The 21,568-nt window shown below is 48.6% G+C and overlaps 1 protein-coding gene across 1 annotated transcript; it reads left to right on the top strand.

Annotated features, from left to right (window-relative positions):
* The first annotated feature begins 2,762 nt into the window (after positions 1–2,762).
* On the top strand, positions 2,763–5,907 carry NKX2-5 (NK2 homeobox 5). The gene is made up of 2 exons (XM_032403480.1): positions 2,763–3,264; positions 4,851–5,907. The coding sequence occupies exons 1-2, from the start codon at positions 2,934–2,936 to the stop codon at positions 5,489–5,491; spliced, it is 972 nt and encodes a 323-aa protein (XP_032259371.1). The 5' UTR covers positions 2,763–2,933; the 3' UTR covers positions 5,492–5,907.
* Positions 5,908–21,568: the final 15,661 nt, after the last annotated feature.

Genomic DNA, 21,568 nt, shown 5'->3' with positions numbered 1-21,568 from the left:
TGCCTGGATTTACTCTCTCTGGCAACGTTAAGGCCTGTTTTAGAGCCAAGGGAAATTATTACCAGATTCACCGAGGGTATAGGGAGTGGAGAAGTCACTTCGTCCGAATAGGGAGGTTTTCTTTCTTCCCCTTTTCATGACACCTGACCCACAGGTCTATTTGTCAGCCCTGGGAACCATAGCCCAAAATAGGTGATAAATCTTAACCGCTTCGTTTTGCAGAGGAAATGCCAGGTTTTGTTTTTTGGTTGTTGTTGTTTTTTGTTTTTTTTTTCCTTCCTCCAGAACGCTCTCTTAAACCCACACACAGTAATAATAATAATAATTTTTAAAAAACACTAAAAACAGGGACCCCGGATGCAGCCTCGATGTCCCCCATTAAACGGTAATATTTCAGGCGTCGGCTCACACTAATCTTTCAAACTGTCATCGCGAGCCGCCCGACCAGCCCATTCACTTCACAGCGCTCCCAGGACCCTCGCTCGGAGCTCTTTTGAATGAGACATTTAATTGAATCGGATGTGGCTCGTTTGCCAGACGTCACCGCCTAGGCGATAGGCATCCTTTCCCACTTCCCCCCCCAAAAAAATCTTCAAAGGCGAACTAGGCCCCCAAGCTAGGTTAGTTGAGGGCAATAACTAACATTGTCCAAAAGCGTGGCGAGGACGGGCGGAAGAGAGGCTACTGATTTGCAGGTCCGTCGCGGAAGAACCCGAGTTGGGGTGTTACGCGGCCGGTGGATGAGGAGGGTTCCGGGGGCTTGAGAGCTCCACCCCCCCCCCCACCCCCGCCACACATACACATACATTTGAAAAAGGCATCTCTCCGCAGACCCAGCTAACAATTCCAGAACCGCGCGTGGACCCTGGCTGGAAAATCCTAAGCGAGATTCCGCTGCGAAGGCCCGGGCCTGGTACTGGCGCCTGGCTCCCGGCAGTCGGGGTCCGAGTGCTCCGAGCCTCCGGGAGAGCCGCACGGTGGTCCACTCTCCATCGCCCTAGCCCGGAGGCCACAGGTCCTGGAGGTGTGGGTTTGATGAGGGGCTGTAAAGGTCCTAGTGTTAGGCCTGTGCTTACTCCGATGGCACCCTTCCCGACGGCGCTGCCTGACAGCTCCCCGCCTGCTTGAGCACCCAAAGGTCCATGCTCAGGACAGACACCACCTTGTCCCTCTGCTTTGTGCGTTTCCTCGGCGCTTTGAGCGCGAATTACAGTCTCGGGCTCTGAGCTATGGCCTTGGCTTGCCTTTGTCCCTACGCGCCTTTCTTCTATTCCAAGCACTTCTTCCCTAGTCCCCAACTCGTCCTCCACTAAGAGCCGAGCCTTCCAAGTCTCCATTCTTAGCAAGTCCCCGCGCCCCGCCCGCGCTTTCCCTGCACAAACCTGGGTCGTGGCTTGTGAAAATCGACGCTTGTCCCCTGACAAGCCTTGCCAACCCCAGAGATAAAGTAAGGCGGCGACCTTAACCCGGGGGCCATTCTGCCTGCCTGGATTCTGAAACTACACAAAATAAAGTGCCTCTCTGCAGTGTTCTGGGGGAGAGGGGATGGCCCAAGCTTTTATCAGATCTCCCAAGGGATCCAGAGGGGTGAGGTGGACCGGCACAGGATCTGGCCCATAGCTTGCGCTCCTGAAACATTGGCAGATTTGTCTGATAGGAGAGTCCCTACTTTACCGACCCTGGGGCTAAAAATTGACACCCAATCTGCCCTGCCCTGCCCTGCCCTTCCCTGGAGCACCTCGACCGACCGCCACTGCTGGGTTCCCTGCTGGGAGCCTGCCCTGAGACCTCTGAGAAATCCTGGCTGGCTGGGCTCTGGGGAGCCCCGCCTGCCTGAGAGCTAAACCTGGGCCCGGCCAGGGGTCCTGGGGCCCGCAGAGGCCTGAAGGCCTCGCTACTAGGCAGAAGGGCAGGGGCAAGTGAGAGGCACGAATGGTGGGTTTCAGAAAAGGAGAAACTGGGTGGCTGGAAGCTAGGATGCCTTAGAAGATCTCTTCTAGGAAGCTGAGCTTACCGGGTGGGATTTTGGATTTGTTTTATTACTAAGGGGAGGGTCATTTCTTTGAGAGGAGGTTGATAGTGACTGATGCCCCCTGGAGTTGTGTGTGTGTGTGTGTGTGTGTGTGTATGTATAACTTGCACTACTCTTATAGAAGGTGGCCATCCACCACCCCATAACATCCACCTTGCCCCCAGGGCCTGGGCTGCTGAGGAAAGGGGGACTACTGGGGCATGACTGGCCCTGTAAGTCAAGCCAAACAGAACCCCCAAATTGTCCAGAATCTCACCCTCCTGTCATCACCCCAAATCAAACCTTCTCCCCCATGCTGCTCTTCTTATACAAACTCTTCCTTGCATAAAAAAGCCTTTAATAAGACTCCTGGAAATGTCTCCCCTCCCCCAACACTCCCATCAATCCTTCACTCTCCCATTCTGCTTTAGGTGCTGAACAACATTTCTTCAAATCCCAGATCTACCCAGCTTAGCCCAGAGGCCAGATCTGGAGAAGAATCAGGTCCTTTCCCGGGTATGCGCTTCGATGGGGTTTTCAGGCTAGTACTATGGAGAAATGCCAGGCTGCAGGAGCAATAGGAGAGCCTTCCAAATGCCTCGCGGTTCCTTTAAAAAGCTGAACAGGATTTTTTTTTTTTTTTTTTTTTTTTGAGCCCTATGACTATATTAGGTGACACGAAACTGCTCATCGCTCCTGTCATCGGGGCCCCTGGCCCAATGGCAGGCTGAGTCCCCCTCCTCTGGCCTGGTCCCGCCTCTGCTGCCCCTTGTGCTCCTCACTACCTGCCGCCTGGCCACAACCCGAGCTGGAAGGCGGGTGCGCGGGCGGGCGGCGGGCACCATGCAGGGAGGCTGCCGAAGGCCGTGGGCAGCGCTGCTCTCTGCCGCCCACCTGGCGCTGTGAGGCGTGCGCTGCCACCATGTTCCCCAGCCCTGCGCTCACGCCCACGCCGTTCTCGGTCAAAGACATCCTGAACCTGGAGCAGCAGCAGCGCAGCCTGGCTGCCGGGGAGCTCTCGGCGCGCCTGGAGGCCACGCTGGCGCCCGCCTCCTGCATGCTGGCCGCCTTCAAGCCCGAGGCCTACGCGGGGCCCGAGGCCGCTGCGCCCGCCCTCCCGGAGCTCCGCGCCGAGCTGGGCCCCGCGCCCTCGCCGGCCAAGTGTGCTCCTGCCTTCCCAGGCGCCCCCGCCTTCTATCCGCGTGCCTATGGCGACCCCGACCCCGCCAAGGACCCTCGAGCTGATAAGAAAGGTGAGGAGGAAACACAAGCCCCTTCTCCCTCCTGGGGTCGCTTTTGTGTCCCAAGCCGCCGCCAAGAAATCCTGGCCTGGGTGGAGGAGAGGCCAGTGCCTGGGCGGAGGGCCGAACGCAGGGGGCTCCGAGTGTGAGAAGCGAGGTCGTCGCCAGGGCCCCTGAGCCCCACGTCCAATCGGAGATTTAGAGGAAATGCTGGATTGAGATCAGAAAACAAGAGATAAAAGAAATATAATTTTTTTTCTTTTTTTCTTTTGGCCCAACAAAGACCCAGGAGGCAGCAGACTTGCTCAACGAAGTTAGCGATCGGTTTGTGTAGAACAGAGAACGAGATATTCTCTGTATCAGGGTTTTGGGGTTTTTAAAAATCTCTTTTGGATTTAAGGGTCTTTTCCAGGCTCTGCCGAAAACAGCTAAACAGAAGTTAAAATGCTGCACACCAGATAGGCTTTTGCTCACGACTGGAGAAGGGCCCAGGACCTTCTATATCCTACCCGTAACCCGGGTTTCTGGGGCTTTTTCTTCTTTGTGCCAGGACAGTGGAATCTTTGGGCACAAAGGCCTTGATTTAAAAATGAGATACTGCGAACTCTCGGGAATCTGATTAGCAGCTTTATTGTTCCGGCACAGCTTCCCGACGCTACCGGGGTCGCGGGGTTCTCTTCTGGAAAAAGTTAGAGAATGCTGCGCGACTCAAGGCGCGAGGCAATGGAGGAGAGGACCTCGGAAGGTGGCGGGATCGCCGCACAAGCCAGCCGCGGGTCGGGGAGAGGGGAGAGGCGGGCGGGGCCGCAGAAAGGGGCACGTTGGGAAGACCTTGTCCCAAAGCTGGGTCCGCGCGAATCCGAGGTGGCAGGGTGCGCTGGGCGAAGGGCTGCGGTGAACCGAGAAGGGATCTTTCTAGCCTAGAAAGGTTTGTGTAGGAGCAGAGGGAAGGCCCGGGGACAGCTGCCGGCGGGTCAATTCAATTGACCGCTGCCAATTCGAATCCAACTCGAGGAAGGCGGGCAGGGCAAGATCCGAGGCTGCCTGCCCACCCGCGGCTTCTTGGGCGCTGGACAAACCCCGTGGCGGCTGCGCGGGAGTCTTCGATCAGCAAACCAACACCTCTTCCCCTTCTGTTTCTTCGGGGTTCCATAATTTTCAGACAGTGTGACTGATCCTGGAGTGAGGCCTTGGTCTCCCTTCATCTAAATTCTCTAACCAATGTAGCTCTAATCGAATTCACCCCAGGGCATCACCCGGTTTTATTTTCTTTGCAGCCTGAAATCTTAAGTCACTGACCATCACCCTCACCAGAATGTGAACTCCCCGAGGGCACGGACCTCGCTTGTGTTATGTTCTCCAGTGCCTAGAGCCATGCTTGGCATATAGTAAGCATTCAACAAACGCTAACTGGCTGTAGGTCGGAAACCGAGCTGTCCGTGGCGCCCAGTGCCCTGGGCAGAGCGAGCCGCAGCCCAGCTGGGCGCTCCGGACAGCACGGGGTGGCACCCACTAGGGCTAATTCCCCGGCAGGCGCTCCGCGGATCGGGCCGCTCTGACCTGACCGAGCATCCCTCTGCCCCTCTGTTTCCCCGCAGAGCTGTGCTCACTGCAGAAGGCCGTGGAGCTGGAGAAGCCGGAGGCAGACGGCGCGGAGCGACCCCGGGCGCGACGGCGGAGGAAGCCGCGCGTGCTCTTCTCGCAGGCGCAGGTCTACGAGCTAGAGCGGCGCTTCAAGCAGCAGCGGTACCTGTCGGCGCCCGAGCGCGACCAGCTGGCCAGCGTGCTGAAGCTCACGTCCACGCAGGTCAAGATCTGGTTCCAGAACCGGCGCTACAAGTGCAAGCGGCAGCGGCAGGACCAGACTCTGGAGCTGGTGGGGCTGCCCCCGCCGCCGCCGCCGCCGGCCCGCAGGATCGCGGTGCCAGTGCTTGTGCGCGACGGCAAGCCCTGCCTCGGGGACTCGGCGCCCTACGCGCCAGCGTACGGTGTGGGCCTCAACGCCTATGGCTACAACGCCTACCCCGCCTACCCGGGTTACGGCAGCGCGGCCTGCAACCCTGGCTACAGCTGCGCCGCTGCTTACCCAGCTGGGCCGCCCCCGGCGCAGTCGGCCACGGCCGCCACCAACAACAACTTCGTGAACTTTGGCGTCGGGGACTTGAACGCGGTGCAGAGCCCCGGGATCCCGCAGGGCAACTCAGGAGTGTCCACGCTGCACGGTATCCGAGCCTGGTAGGGAAGGGCCCTACCTGGGGCGCCCCGACCGATCCCAGCTCTAGAGAGGGACACTGAGTCTCGGGGGAGGGAGGACCCCTGACGTGTCTCCACGTCCCTTGGATTTCACATTCACTCCCGCAGGGGCCTCGGAGCTTTTTCCGTCCCCGGCGCCTTTGTCCCCAAGCGCGGGAGAGTTTGTGGCCGCGTTTACAGAGCTTGCGGCGATTGATCCCGCAGCCTGGTGCCTTAGCCCTCGCCCCCAGAGTGCCCTCCAAACGCCCACGGGCACCCCCAACCGGCTGAACATGGGCCGTTGGGACTGGGAGCCCGGGTGTACCTTTCTTCGAGCCTGGGCCCGGCGCCCGGGCCCTTGCCGCCTTGCCGCCGCCCACCCACCCGTATTTATGTTTTTACCTGTTGCTGTAAGAATGGGAATCCCCTTCTCATTAAAGAGAGTGCGCTGATCCCGCATGTGTCTTCTTTCAGCTTGCCGCGCTTCAGAAACTGCATTTTAGAAAGCAGAGCCGGGCTGCCCAGCTGATCTTGAGTTGCAGGTACAGGCATTCACTGAGCAAATTGATAATAATAATAAACTCGTCCTGGGTTCTTTGTTAGATACTGCCTGGCATTGTCTCTCATAATCTTCAATAACGCCCTAAAAAGAGGTCCTGTTTTAAAGTTTAGCAGACTGAGGCCTGGAGAGGTTTGATGGCCTGTCCCTGAGCAAACAGCCAGGAGTGGTAGAACAGAGGTCTCACTTCACAGACAGAGGGCACTTGCCTGGAGCTCCCCAATCTTGCTTCCTTGAACCCTAGCACATGTCAGGCACAGTTGAGGTGCTGGGCATAACATGGAGAGCAAAGGGACCTGGGTCCTCTGCAATTGGAGCACACAAGACTTCATCCTGCTTAAAAGAACATTTTACTCCATTTTACAGGTGGAAAAACCTAGAACCAAAGCTCTTATCAAGCTTCCCGGAATTCCCCGGCCCAGCCAGGAAGAGGGCCTGGGGTCCTGTGGCCCCAGCCTCACCAGCTGTGGGCTCCGCGGAGAGGTGGCTTGCCGGCTGCCCCGCGAGCTGTGGCTGGGCTGTAAGAATTCACATGGTCAGGGAACCACCCACCCAAACCTGATGGCTGTCCTCTCCTCTCCACATTTAACGAATTTTGCCATAGTCTTGATCAACAAATGCAACTGTTCAGGCTTTACAGATGAGAAAACAGGCTCGAGGAAATTAAGCTAAAAACCTCCTTGCTGTGAGACTTGCTCGCTGCACACCCCGGTCTGTAAAATGAGGATAACGAGAATATCTTCCACTGAGCCCAGGTCCCACCAGTCCACAGGGGCTCCAACCTGACCTCTGACTCCTCTATCCCCAGTGTCCAGGGCCGGGAGGAACTAACTGCGCTTCTTTAAAAGGGATGAAAGCAGGAGGGAGTGGGAGCTTTGAGTTCCTGTGGAATACAGGTTTTTTTGAGATTTTCCCCAGCAAGCGCTGGGCTGGCCTTGTGGGGTTTAAGCCATTTGGCCTAGGGCTCCTGGTCGTAGCCAAAACATTGATTGTGGCGTTCAGAGACCAAATGAGACTTAAAGTGCCCTAATAGCCAGGAAGAGTCGTCAAGCCAGGCCTGGTGCAACCAGGAGCCCTCCTGCCGCCGCGCCGGGGCCCATGCGGCTTTGCCAGTGCCTGTCTGGTCGTCTCTTTGGGTAAGTGCTGCCCGCAGGCTCACCACACTGCCGGTGGAAGAGGGGAAGATGCCAGGAGGTTCCACCACTTGCCGGAGCCTAGCAAGGTGCTCAGCTAGACGTCACCGGGAGCACGCAATCAACCATCGCAGGGTTATGCACTCGGGCTCCATGAAGGAGAGGAAAGGGCTGAGCTCAGGGCTTGACTCTGGGCCCCAAGATTTATTCCCTCTGCTGTAAGGTCCAAGCCCAGCTGGTGAGCGCCCCGGGGAGGATGTGTTCAGTTCAGTCTCAGCATTTCATGTTCTGGGCTTATGACCCTGCTTCCAGCCTTTACCTCCAGCGCACTCAGCGCTCCCTATCCCTCTTGGTGATTTGCGCCTTGGTCCCCTCTCACAGAGGGGTACATTGCGGCTCCACCAGGCCATCAGACCAGCTCTGAAAACAGAAGGCGCTCTCCTACCATGCATCCCTGGCCTGCAGGCGGCCTAACTCATACACCCGCGGAACTCCTTCTATCTGGAGCTCACCCACCTTCCGCGCTGTTAATCAGAACAGTGTATTAGCCCACAGCCCCCTGGGGTCCTGCATATCCGTTGGCCTTTTTCATCTTATACACATCCACAGTAACATTAGAGAAAGTATTTCTTTCTTTTTTTTTTTTTTTTAAGATTTTATTTATTTGTTTGACAGAGAGAGACACAGCGAGAGAGGGAACACAAGCAGGGGGAGTGGGAGAGGGAGAAGCAGGCTTCCCGCAGAGCAGGGAGCCTGACGTGGGGCTCAATCCCAGGACCCTGGGTTCGTGACCTGAGCCAAAGGCAGACGCTTAACGACTGAGCCACCCAGGCGCCCCTAGAGAAAGTATTTCTTTCACTTAACATACCACAAGGATTTTTTCTTTTTTTAAATTAATTATTTATTTTAAGTAAACTCTATCCCCAGCGTGGGGCTTGAACTCACAGAGGGAGATCAAGAGCCGCATGCTCTACTGACTGAGCCAGCCTGCTGACCGCCTCCCCCCCGCCCCACCAGGACTTTTCTATGATGACTCTCTCTCTATCATGTCCCTTCAGGGACCAGCTGAGTGACCCCAATGTCTCTCACAAACGGATAACAATGGCTGGCTGGCATCGGGCTCACCAACTGCGGGGACTCCAGGCTAAATGCTTTATAGGAGTTCTCTAATCCATCTTAATTTGCAAACCATGAAACTGAGAACCGGAGGTAATGGTCAAGGTCATACATTCCCCTAGCGTGGAGCTGGGAAACCTATCAGCCTTTACCGAAGGGCAGAGCGGGTGGCGTGTTGAAGAAGCGAGAGCCTTCCACGTTGCCTTGCTCTCCGAAAGATGCAGCGGGACCCTACTTCTGGCCATGGCACAGAGCCTACCCCTCTCTCTCACCAGTAGGGTGAGGGTGTCAGGCTTCATATTCAGGCTCATTATGGGGCAAACTGGTGCGTGGAGCTTTGGGAAGCCTCACTGCACAGACTGCTCTCCCTGGTGGGGGGTGTCGGATCCAAGAGCCAGGGGGCAGGGGACGGCAGGGTCAGAAGTACCCCAGACTAACAATGCCCGCGTTTACACAGCGATCCTTTCCCAAGTTAAATCGGTAGTGTTTGTTTTTCAATTATTACATAAAGGATGGGCGCAGTGAGAAAATTCAAACAGGACAGAAAAGTAAGAAATAGATGACAAGTGCGGGCCGCGTCCGAGGTGTCAAAGAGCGCAGAAATTGGGGTGATGCAGGCTGGCCCCGCATTCCCGGAATGCCAGGGGGAGCACATAGGGTACTAGTTATATTTAATTTAAAAAAAAAAAATCAAACAAGGACGCCACGGTTAAAAAACAATGAGAGATAGACCATGATATTAAATAGAAAAAAAGCTGGCTTCCCGGGCTGGGGTGGAGTGGTTCCCGCAGCGCGGCGCCACCCTGCGCAGGCTGGCGGAGGGGAGACCTGGCTGGGCGTCCCCCCAGTCCCCCATCCCGCGAAAGAGAGGCCAGGACACCTCGTCCCTCCCAGTCAGCCCCTGCTCTGGCCCGGATGTCCTCTCGCCTCCTTGCGTTATTCCCAGCCAGCAGATAAAGCTTTTGCCAAATCAGAATAGCTCTCATCTTCTTATTTTGTATAGATACCCCTTAAATCAAGGCTATGTTGTGTATCTCAATACCTGTGTGTGTGTGTGTGTGTGTGTGTGTTTTTTAAGATTTTTATTTATTTGTTTGCTAGAGAGAGAGCGCTCCAGAGTACAGGCAGGGGGAGCGGCAGGCAGAGGGAGAAGCAGGCTTCCCACTGAGCAGCGAGCCCGATGCGGACTTAATCCCAGAACCGGACTTAATCCCAGAACCGGGAGATCATGACCTGAGCCTAAGGCAGTCACTTAACCAAATGAGCCACCCAGGCGTCCCTCAATACCTGTGTTTATCTTATTTTATTTTTAAAGATTTTATTTATTTGACAGAGCGAGAGAGGGAACACAAGCAGGGGGAGTGGGAGAAGGAGAAGCAGGCTTCCCGCTGAGCAGGGAGCCCGATGCGGGGCTTGATCCCAGAGCCCTCGGATCATGACCCCAGCGGAAAGCAGACGCTTAATGACTGAGCCACCCAGGCGCCCCAATACCTGTGTTTAAAAGAACGCACAGAACCCTTAGGGCTCACAGCAGACCCGCGAACTTTACAGCAGCCAGGAACTCTGCTCTGCTCCTTGGAAAGCATGCCCTTCCTGAGCCGAGCCCCTCACGTCCTCTGGTTCTCCGGTTCTCCGGCCCATGCCCCTGTGTGGGAGGCGCAGTCCCCAGGTCTTGCCTACTTGCTCCTTACACTGGGCTCCTGGAAAAGGGAGCCTATGGCTTGGATTTCATTAAGTTATCACCACGGGAGCTTATCGCATGTCAGGCACTGTCCTGAGCTCTTTACAAAGTGAACCCATCTAATCCTCTTTCACACCTCTGAGTTCTACTGAGGAAATAGATGAAGACTCAATCTTACGTTCAAAAAAGAGGAGTAGGGGCGCCTGGGTGGCTCAGTCAGTTAAGCGTCTGCCTTCAGCTCAGGTCATGATCTCAGGGTCCTGGGATGGAGCCCCACATCAGGCTCCTTGCTCAGTGGCGACTCTGCTTCTCCCTCTCCCTCTGTGAGCTCTCTCGATCTCACTCTCTCTCTCAAATAAATAAAAATCTTAAAATTAAAAAAACAAAACAAAACAAAAAAGAGGAGTAACTCCCCCAAGGTCTCACAGCTGATCAGTGCCAGAGCTTGGTTAAAAACCTAGGCAGGCTGGCTCTGAAGCCTGAGCGCCCAGTGCCATCCCATCCCTGGTTCAAAGAGTAGGCACCAAAAAGTGTTTGTCAATTGATTAAAGAGTACAGTAATAATACTAGCTAACAATTCTTTGAAGGCTTTTATGTGCCAAGCATGACAAACCTATGAGATAGGCACAATTATTCTTCACTTTGGGCAGAAAAGGAAACGGGCACAGAGAGATGTGACCCACCCAAGATCTCACAGTGGGGGAGGCATAGCGGCTGGGATTTCAGGGGGCCAATTGCCCCCCCACTCTGCTGCATCTCAGGAGACCTTACTGCAGAACAGGGTGGAAAATGAACACCCCTCACAGGCTGGTCACCCAGAGCCACTACAGGTTCCCTACCCTGTCCCAACTCACAGCTGCACAGGATAGCAACACAGATTATTGCCTAACATCTGTTCGTGCTTGCTTTGTGCCAGGCCTAGGGCTAAGTGCTAAACCTGCAAATCTCATTCTGTTGTTTCCCAAGGAGGAAATTGAAACCCAAAGAGGTTAAGGACGTTGCCTAACTAAGGCCGCTCTGGCAGTGTGGACCGGGGAGGCTGTACTTGAATCAGATGATGCTTGTAGAGCCCTGGCTTTGAACCATTCTCAGCAGTTCTCCAACTTGCCTAAAGGCACACGCTGCTGGAGGCTGGGGCAAACCCAAATCCTTGCCTGCCCCGTCTCCCCTGAATTGGACTCCCAGGGACGGGGGCCTAGAAAACCGCATGTATAACCAGGTGATTCTCATCATCTGGCAAGTTGCAGAACCGAAACTCACAGAGGCCCCAGACCCTTCAGGGTCCAGCTCTTGAGGGCCTGGGAGAAAGTGGAGTCAGATTTCCTCTGTCTAGGCCCTGCTCGTCCATCTCAGGGTCTCTGTGTGTTTGCTCTGATACAGTGGCTACGCACAAGCCAAGCAGTCTTGGGGCTCCTGGGAGCAGGAAAGAGGGCAGAAAGGTAAAACCGAGGGGGTAGAGTTGGGAGAGGTACTCTGGGACACACCTGTCTGGGCGAAGACCACAAAGCCATGCCTGTGGGTTACACACCGCAGTGATTGCCAGTACGGCAAGAGGAGAGAAGAGAAATTTGGGGGGACTATTCAGAAACAGTCCATCTGTTCTGTCTGGATTCTAAGCTCCACCTTGAGGTCCCACAGGAAGGGGAATCAGGGGAAACCAGCCTCAATAGGGGTTTAAAGTGTGCCAGGCTTTCCGCCAGCCCTCTGTCTGTGTGAGGCCACCAAAGCCCCACAACTAATTGATCCTCATGGGCTCCATTTTACAGGTGAAGAAAGTGAGACTTTAAAAGGTTTTGTGAGTTGTCCTGTCCCAATAGTTAGGGAGTAACCAAGCTGAGTTCTAACACCAAACCCTCTTCTTTCCAGTACCCCCTCAACCCATCCCCACCCCCCCCAAACTCCAGCTTACAGAAATCTCAATTGCAGCATTGACTCACATTAACTCCACCCCATCCCAAACTGGTTTCCTCTGTCCTCAACTTTTTAGAGGAGGTCTTTTATAAAAGCTGCTATATAGAAAGAAGTTCTCATTTTCAATGAATGCAACAGTTATCATTCATTACTATTCTTCTGTGGCCCTTCATAAATTCTTGTGCAGTTGCAACAATAGGAAACATATCTTGCTGATGACCTTAGTTTAGCTCTCTCCTTACAAATTAAAAATAGTTCCCCCTTTTCTCGAACTCCAGTCAAATATGATGCTCAGTTATCACCATATTTGTGGTCACTGGTGGTTATTTGACTTATTTCCATGATCCAGATTTCCTAGCCACCTAGCTAAGCATCTTAAGAACCACCTGGAAAGACTTGAAGTTTAAAACATATAAATAAAGAAATGACAGTTTAGGGATGCCTGGGTGGATCAGTCAGTTAAGTGTCTGCCTTCGGCTCAGGTCATGATCCCAGGGTCCTGGGATCAAGTTCCACATTGGGTTCCTTGCTCAGCCGGGAGACTGCTTCTCCCTTGCCTGCCTGCTCTGCCCGTTGCTCCCCCTGCTTGTGCTCATTCTCTCTCTCTCTCTGACAAATAAATCAATGAAATCTGGAAAAAAAAAAAAAAAAGAAATGACAGTTTTAAAGGTCCCTAAGTATATATAGATTCAGTGTAATCCCAATCAAAATGCTAGCAGTGCATATGTGTATAGTGTAGCTTGACAAGCTGATTAGAAAACTCACATGGAATTGTAAAGAAAATCCAAGATATTCTTCAATAAGGAAAACAAGGTAGGGAGGATCTTTCCCTATAACAGGGTTTTTAAAGCTATGGTAGTTAACCCAGTGTGGTATTGGCACAAGGGCAGACAAATAAACTAATGGAACAGAAGAGGGTCCCTAGAATCAGATCTGTACATACATGATTCATAGCACAGTTATTTTTGAAGATTATTAAGTAAAGGGTGGACTTTTCTATAAAATGCTGCTTCATGAAACAAAAAAACAAATGAAATTAGACCCCTACCTCACACCATTCACAAAAATTAAATCAGGGTTAATATGAAAAGCAAACCTATATAACATTTAGAAGACAATATAGGAAAATATTTTATGACCTTATGATAGGAAAAGATTACTTAAATATAACACCAAAAAGCATAAACTTAAAGGAAAAGATTGTCTACATCAGATATTTGCAAGCATGTAGCCAACAAAAGATGAGTATGCAGAATATATAATGAAATCCTAAAATTCTTCCTCAACATTGTACTCCAGGCCTCTCTGGCTTCCTTGCTGTTTGTCACACAAACCTGGCACATACTTCTGCCTCAGGGCCCTTACATTGGCTGTTCTCTTTGCTTGGAATGACATTCTCCCAGATATTTTCCTGGCTAATGCCTCATCTGTTTTGGGTTTTTTTGTTTTGTTTTTAAAGATTTTATTTATTTATTTGACAGAGAGAGAGAGACAAGCTGGGGGAGTGGCAGGCAGAGGGAGAAGCAGGCTCCCTGATGAGCAAGGAGCCCACCTCGGGACTCCATCCTAGGACCCTGGGATCATGACCTGAGCCAAAGGCAGATGCTTAACTGACTGAGCCACCCAGGTGTCCCGCCTCTTCTGTTTTAAGTCTTTACTCAAATGTCCTTATCATGAGGCTGACCCTGACTGCTCTATTTAAAATTGCACCCCCAGGGACAAACAAAAGCTCATGATGAGGTACTATAATTCACCCACGAGACTGGCAAAAATTAGCCATGAGTACCAGAAATTGGGAGAGTAAGCATCAATGGGAATCATTCCTCTGGAAGAGGTGTGACCAAGCAGAAAGCCTTTAGAAGACAGTTTGGCACAACTTAGTAAAGTTGAATATGAGCCCACCCTAGAACCAGTAATTCTATTTCTAGGCACATATCCCCGGGATATTCTTATATATGTGCACCTGGAGACATATGTAATTATATAATTAAGTTCAAAATAGACTTGTGTGTAATAGCATGGACTAGAAACAACCTAAATGCTTATCAATAGTTGGATGGATAAATAAAATGTAGGAGATTGACACAGTGGAATATTATACAACAGTGAAAAATGAAGGTACCACACTTGTCAACATGAATCAATCTCAAAGATGAATCAATGCTCAAAGGTGAACAAAAGAAGCAAGTCATTGAAGAATATAGACAATGAGATTCCATTTACATAAAGGTGAAAATGGGCAAAACAAATGATGTATTAGTTAGGATGTGTACCTAGATGTCAAAACTTATAAAGAAAATCAAGTGTGGGGCACCTGCGAAGCTCAGTCAGTTGAGCCTCCAACCCCCAGTTCCAGTTCAGGTTGTGATCTCATGCGTTGGGAGATAGAGCCTGACCCAGCAGGGTCCACCCTCAGCAGGGAGTCTGCTTGAAGATTCTTGCCCTCTGCCTCTCCCCGCCACTTGCATGCATATGTGCATGCTGTCTCTCTCTTTCAAATAAATAAAGAAATCGTAAAAAAAAAAGAAAAGAAAAGAAAAGCAAGTGAATGATTAACCCAAAATTCAGATAGTGGTTGCCTCTGGGGGAGAGAAAGAGGAATACAAATAGGGGGAGCTTTCAGTGGGGGCTGTGAAGTATTCTTGGTCTGGGTGATGGGTACTCATTATTTCATTTTATTATTCCTTAAACTATACATATATATGCTCTTTATTTTCATTTTATTATTATTTAACTTTTCAATTGAGATATGACTTACAGTGAAGCACATAAATCTTAAATGGTCAATTAAATTTTGCAAATTATAATAATCCTTTGTGTATGTATTTATATAAAATACTATATTTGACAATTTTAAAGTGCACCCCCAAAATCAATCATGGTGTCCTGAATTTCAGCACTTACCCTTAGAATTAGGGGGCTCTGCCCAAGATATATTTCCAAGTGAAAGAAAGCAAGATGAGCGAAGCCTGGGTGGCTCAGTTGGTTAAGCGCCTGCCTTTAGCTCAGGTCATGATCTCAGGGTCCTGGGATTGAGCCCCGCATCTGGCTCCCTGCTCAGCAGAAGCCTGCTTCTCCCTCTGCCTGCCACTCCCCTGCTTGTGCACTCTCTCTATCTCTCTGACAAATAAATAAAATCTTTAAAAAAGAAAGAGAAAGAAAGAAAGAAAGAAAGAAAGAAAGAAAGAAAGAAAGATGAAAACTGTGCTTCCAGGAGGATCTCAAGTATGTAAAAAATAGTATATACTTATTATTTTATATTACATACTATCATATATATTATTTCATATTATTTAATGATCACTGTTTTCCAGCTGTCAAATGTTATTTAGTCTGCTGTGCACTGAGCACTTTAGAGTCGTATGCCCATTCAGGCCTCCAGACAATTCTGTGAAATGAATCCAGGTACTATTTCAACAGAAGAGACAGAGCTGAAGTGAACTAAGCAAGTCACTCAGCTCATAGGCTACCACCCTCCCCCCTCCATCACAACAAACCAGGGCGGGCAGTGGCGGGGGGAGTGGGAAGGGAAGGGAATACACCAATATGTGCCTGGCCAGGGGTAATCTCAAATTTTATACCCGGAAGGCTTTCTTAGGACCTCAAATAATTCAAGCCTGGTTTGCAATAGGATTAAATGGAAAGTACAATTCATGTATCCAGTTTTGCACTTAAAGGGAAATGATTATTTTTGGTATTGTTCTACCTCAAAAGCATAGGATTCAAATTTATATACAATGTAAGACACAAACTCTGATTTCTCTATATTCTAAGTCTACTACAATAAGCATCAGAAACAAAATCAAAGTTTAAAAATGTAAGTAGGGAGAGAGACAGCAGTATGTGGAGGCCCTTTCACCAAGAGGCCTGGAAACTATGAGCTAGAGATCAAAGCCAGACAGAGAAACCGCGGCATTATCCCTCCCAGAAATGACGTGCTTTGACTCATGGTCTCCATCGTTACAGCAGAAGTTCCATGAGGGTAGGGGGTTTGGAATTCTCAGTGTCTGGAACAGTTCCTCACATAACGTGGACTACAAATTGAGCACTAAGTGCTTTTACATTCATTCTCAGTTTCCTAAACTTGACCTTCATGCTGAGACGCCCAGCCCCCCTCCCCCCTAGAAATTCGGATTCAGCCCCACTTCTAGGATAAGGCCCCGGAAATCAGGCTGATCCCAGTGTTCCAGCAAACTGTTCATGGTCTGTGATGAAACCTGAAGAATATCTGGGGGTGTGAGTCTTACTTCCAAGGACTTCAACCTTAATTCTCCTGGAGTCAGGAGATGCCCAGCCTTGGGAGTGTCTAAAAGAAAGTCTTAGGGGCACCTGCACCCTAATATTTATAGCAGCAATGTCCACAATAGCCAAACTATGGAAAGAGCCCAGATGTCCATCAACAGACGAATGGATAAAAAAGATGTGGTATATATATACAATGGAATACTACTCAGCCATCAAAAAAATGAAATCTTGCCATTTGCAATGACATGGATGGAATTAGAGGGTATTATGCTAAGTGAAATAAGTCAGTCAGAGAAACAATTATCATATGATCTCACTCATATGTGGAATTTAAGAAACAAAACAGGGGATCATAGGGGAAGGGAGGGAAAAATAAAACAAGATGAAATCAGAGAGGGAGACAAACCATAAGAGACCCTTAATCATAGGAAACGAACTAAGGGTTGCTGGAGGGGAGAGGGGTGGGGGGATGGGGTAATTGGGTGATGGACATTAAGGAGGGCACATGATGTGATGAGCACTGGGTGTTAGATAAGACTGATGACTCACTGACCTCTACCTCTGAAACCAATAATACATTATATGTTAATTAATTGAATTTAAATTTTAAAAAATGGAAAAAAATTAAATTAAATTTTTAAAAAAGAGGAAAAGGGGGCGTCTGGGTGGCTCAGTCATTAAGCGTCTGCCTTCAGCTCAGGTCATGATCCCAGGGTCCTGGGATCGAGCCCTGCCTCGGGCTCCCTGCTCCGTGGGAAGCCTGCTTCTCCCTCTCCCACACCCCCTATGTGTGTTCCCTCTCCCACTGTGTCTCTCTCTGTCAAATAAATAAATAAAATCTTAAAAAATAAATAAATAAAAAATAAAAAAAGAGAAGAAAAAGAACTTGCTAGGGGTTCATAAAGATTAAAGAGGTGATTCTGTGTAAGGAAAGTTCTTGGTATAAAAGAAGGGGCTCAATAAATCTCATAAAAAAGAAGTCTGAAGAGAAAGGGAAAATTATCTGTGTTTCAGAAAACTAGTTCAAACAAACAAAAATACCCTACAACACTGTATCAGGGTCCTCTTCATTAAGTATTCCTTATTCAAATCACTTTCATAAGAAACCGTAAGTCCTCAGAAAATAAAAATAATGACTAATGAACTAACCACTTTAAAAAGAAGGCCTCATTTGGGGCACCTGGCTGGCTCTGTTGGTGGAACATGTGATTCTTGATCTCAGGGTTGTGAGTTCGAACCCCACATTGGGTGTAGAAATTACTTAAAAATAAAATCTTAAAAAAAAAAAAAAGGTAGTCCTCATTTAAACAGCGTTTAGAGAAATACTTGCAAATGTGTACCAGGAGAACCACAGCCACCCGGTCAAGGTCTTTCTTTGTCCCAAGCAGCATCCAGTGGCAGTCAGTCAGCACTGTGCAACTCTATAAGGCTATTCAATTATAAAATGAAATAATAAATTCCACAAAAGCTGTAGAATTTCAATTCAAAAATGCTCAAAGACTCGAATAGACATTCCTCCAAAGAAGACATACAAATGGCCAATAAGCACATGAAAAGATGCTCAATATCATTAATCATTAGGGAAATGCAAATCAAAATCACAATGATTTCACACCCATGAAAGTGGCTACTATGAAAAGAACAGAAAATAACAAGTGTTGGTAAGGATGTGGAGAAATATGGCAACGTAAGATGGCACAGCACCTGTGGAAAACAGTATGTCAATTCTTCAAAAACTGAAACATGGAATATCCATTTGATGCATAATTCTACATCAGGATCTACACCCAAAAGAAGTAAAAGGAGCGACTCCAACAGCTATTTGTACACCAGTGTTCATAGCAGCATTATTCACAATAGCTAAGAGAAGCAACCCCAGTGTTCATTAACGAATGAACAAAATGTGATCTGTACACACAATGAAATATTATTGAGCCTTAAAAAGGAAGGGAATATTGACGCATGCTACAACATGAATGAAACTTGAAGACATTATGCTAAGTCAAATAAGCCAGACACAAAAGGACAGATATTGTATAGTTCCACTCACATGAGTACCTAGAGTAGTCAGATTTATAGAGGCAGAAAGTAGAATGGTGGTGGCCAAGGGGCTGGAGGAGGGGAGGAACCGGGAGTTAGTGTTTAATGGATACAGAGTTTTAGTTTGGGAAGGTGAAAAAGTTCTGGAGATGGATAATAGTGATGGTTGCACAGCAATATGAATGTACTTGATGCCACTACACTATACACTTAAAAATAGTTAAAATGTTAAATTATATGTCATGCATATTTTATCACAATTAAAAAATTAAGTTCTGGGGCGCCTGGGTGGCTCACTCTGTTAAATGTCTGCCTTCAGCTCAGGTCAGGATCCTCAGCGGGGAGTCTGCTTCTCCCTCTCCCTCTGCCCCTCCCCTCGCTCTCGTGCTCTCTCTCTCTCTCTCAAATAAATAAATAAAATCTTAAAAAAAAATAGTAAGTCCCAAAAGTAAAGAAGAAGAAGTTGTCAGCTTTCTGAAAGCTGAAGAAAGTGTTGAAGTGTTATTCCATTTACACCCAAGGCAACAGGTAGATGAAGACCTGGCAAGGTGAGCCCAATTCATTGTAGAGAGAAAATCAAGGAATGACCGGTGAAATAGTAAAAATCCACTAGACCAGCGGTTCTCAAACATTTTGGTCCCAGGAACACTTTACACTTTTTTTTTTTTAAGATTTTATTTATTTATTTGACAGAGAGACACAGCGAGAGAGGGAACACAAGCAGGGAGAGTAGGAGAGGGAGAGGCAGGTTTCCCGTCGAGCAGGGAGCCCGATGTGGGGCTCAATCCCAGGACCCTGGGATCATGACCTGAGCCGAAGGCAGACACTTAATGACTGAGCCACCCAGGCGCCCCTCACTTTACACTTCTTAAAAATTATTCAAAGCCCCAAAGAGCTTTAGTTTGGGTTGGTTATATTTATTGATATTTAGCATATTAGAAACTGAGAGTGATGATTTTTAAAGATACTTATTAATTCATTTAAAAATTGCAATAAGCTCATATGGGGTTTGAGATAGAAGACAAGTGAAAAGCAAAGAAATATGTAAATAGGTGGGCAAATATAAGCAAACACTGAATGTAAGACGTGGGGCCAAGAAAAAGGAGGGGCGAGAATTACAATACCAGATAACAGTAACTTATCCATCAGGAGCAATGAAATGGAGTTAAAGTGTGTTAAGCGCCAGAAAAAGGGTAGAAGTTTTGATCAATTGTAGATGTTTCCAACAATATTATATTTCTTGACCTGGGTGGCAATTACATGGGTGTTGTTTTCTACTATAAGTAAAACTGCACATATGTGTTTTATGCCTTTTCTGTCTGAATGTTATATCTAATCATTTTTTAAATATTTAGAAAAATTTCACAAAGCACAAAAGGTTATATGGTGACAAACTGTATCCTTGCAGAGATACCTGATGCATAAACAAGCAAATACATGGGATTCTTTTTTTTTTTTTTTTTTTTGGCCCCTTTTACATACGTGGCAGATTTTAGACTCACTGCTCTGTGCCTTGCTTCTTTACTGAATAATTTTTGGAGATTGTTCCATATCAGTTAATAAAGACCTTATTCTGTGTATTATAACTACATACTGTCTCACTGCATAGACGTACCATTTATTTAGTTACTTATTGATGGATATTTAGGTTGTTTCCAGCTTTTTTGTCTTGCAAATGATGCTACAGTGAATAACTTTATTAATATGCCATTTTGTATGATTATATCTATAAGATAGAGATTTTTTTTAAAGATTTTATTTATTCATTTGAGGCACGGGATACAGAGAGAGCATGAGCAGGGAGAGAGGCAGAGGGGGAAGAAGAAGCAGGTTCCACACTGAGCCAGGAGCCCGATGTGGGGCTCGATTCCAGGACCCTGGGCCCTGGGATCATGACCTGAGCCAAAGGCAGATGCTTAACCATCTGAGCCACACAGGCGCCCCTACAAGACAGAGATTTTTAATGATGACATTTTGCCACAGCGTCTCAAGATCTTTTCTTTTTTAAAAGATTTATTTATTTATTTGAGAAAGAGAGAGAGAATGCATGCGAGTGGCGGGTGGGGAAGGGGCAGAGGGAGAGGGAGAGAATCCCAGGCAGACTCTCGCCAAGCACAGAGCCCGACACAGGGCTCCCTCTCACGAACCTGATATCATGACCTGAGCCAAAATCAAGAGTCGGATGCTTAACTGACTGAGCCACCCAGGCGCCGCAAGATCTTTTCTTTTTTCTTCTGGCAACTGCTCTATTAACACAAAATGTTTCTTGATCATGTGTTTTAATAGGGTTTTTCAAGTTACAACTACAGAAGGCATATGTTTTATAATTACAGCTGCATTTTAAGGGTTTTTAATTTCTGTACTATCTTTTGTCATTTAGCTGCAGTTACAAGAAATGAAACGGTATTGGCTTACGGTTCTATGGGAGCAGATGACAGAAGCCGGCTCTGGCTAAACAAGCCCAAAAGAGGACCTCATTGAACAGATCTTAGAGCAGCTTGTCTAACCCAAGAAGGGGCATCTAAACAACAGGTCCAGGAGGTGCAGAACCAGTGCAGCCCAAAGGCCCACATGGAGGAATAGTTCACAACACAGCCCTGCTCTTTAGAGGGTGTTGTTAAAAAGCCACTTAGCCCCGGTGACTGCAGCCTGTGAAAGCTCCATCCATGCTCAGGTACCTGGGACAGCAGCTGACAGGCCTAGGTAGGTCCGATTTCTCTCCCCGGATCCATCAGCTGAGCCAGAGGGAACGCAGGGCCCACCTGGGCATTGCAACTGTTCCCAGAGAAGGGGGCATCATGGGCCAGTCGGCCCTGGCAACCAGCACCTACCACCAAGTGGAGCATGGAATCCTCAAAGGGACCCTGGGGTGGCCAAGGAGCGCCTGGCAAGGACATTATTCTTTCTTAAAAAATGAAAGCGCCAACATCCGAAACACTGATAGTACCAAATGCTGGCGAGGATGTGGAACAACATGAAGTCTCATTCATTGCTGGAAATGCAAAATGGTACCGCCACTTTGGAACAGTGTGGCAGTTTCTTACAAAACTAAGCATACTCATTATACTAGCAATCGTGCCCTTGGTATTTGCCCAAATAAGTGGAAAATTTACATCCATGTAAGAAAGTGCACAAGATATTTATAGCAGCTTTATTCCTAATTGCTAAAACTTGAAAGCAACCAAGATGTCCTTCAGTAGGTGAATGGATAAGTAAACTGTGGTATATCCAGACAATGGAATATTACTCATCCCTAAAAAGAAATAAGCTACCAAGGCATAAAAAGACACGGAGAACCTTAAATGCATATTACTAAGCAAAAGAAGCCAGTCAGAAAAGGCTACGCACTATATGATTCCAACTCTAGAACATTCTGGAAAAAGCAAAACTATGGAGACA

This window comes from Phoca vitulina, unplaced genomic scaffold, assembly GCF_004348235.1.
Source record: "Phoca vitulina isolate PV1807 unplaced genomic scaffold, GSC_HSeal_1.0 scaffold6, whole genome shotgun sequence".
NCBI classification, from domain to species: domain Eukaryota; kingdom Metazoa; phylum Chordata; class Mammalia; order Carnivora; family Phocidae; genus Phoca; species Phoca vitulina.
Note: the sequence above shows the minus strand (reverse complement) of the source record. Positions and strands in the feature narration are given on the sequence as shown.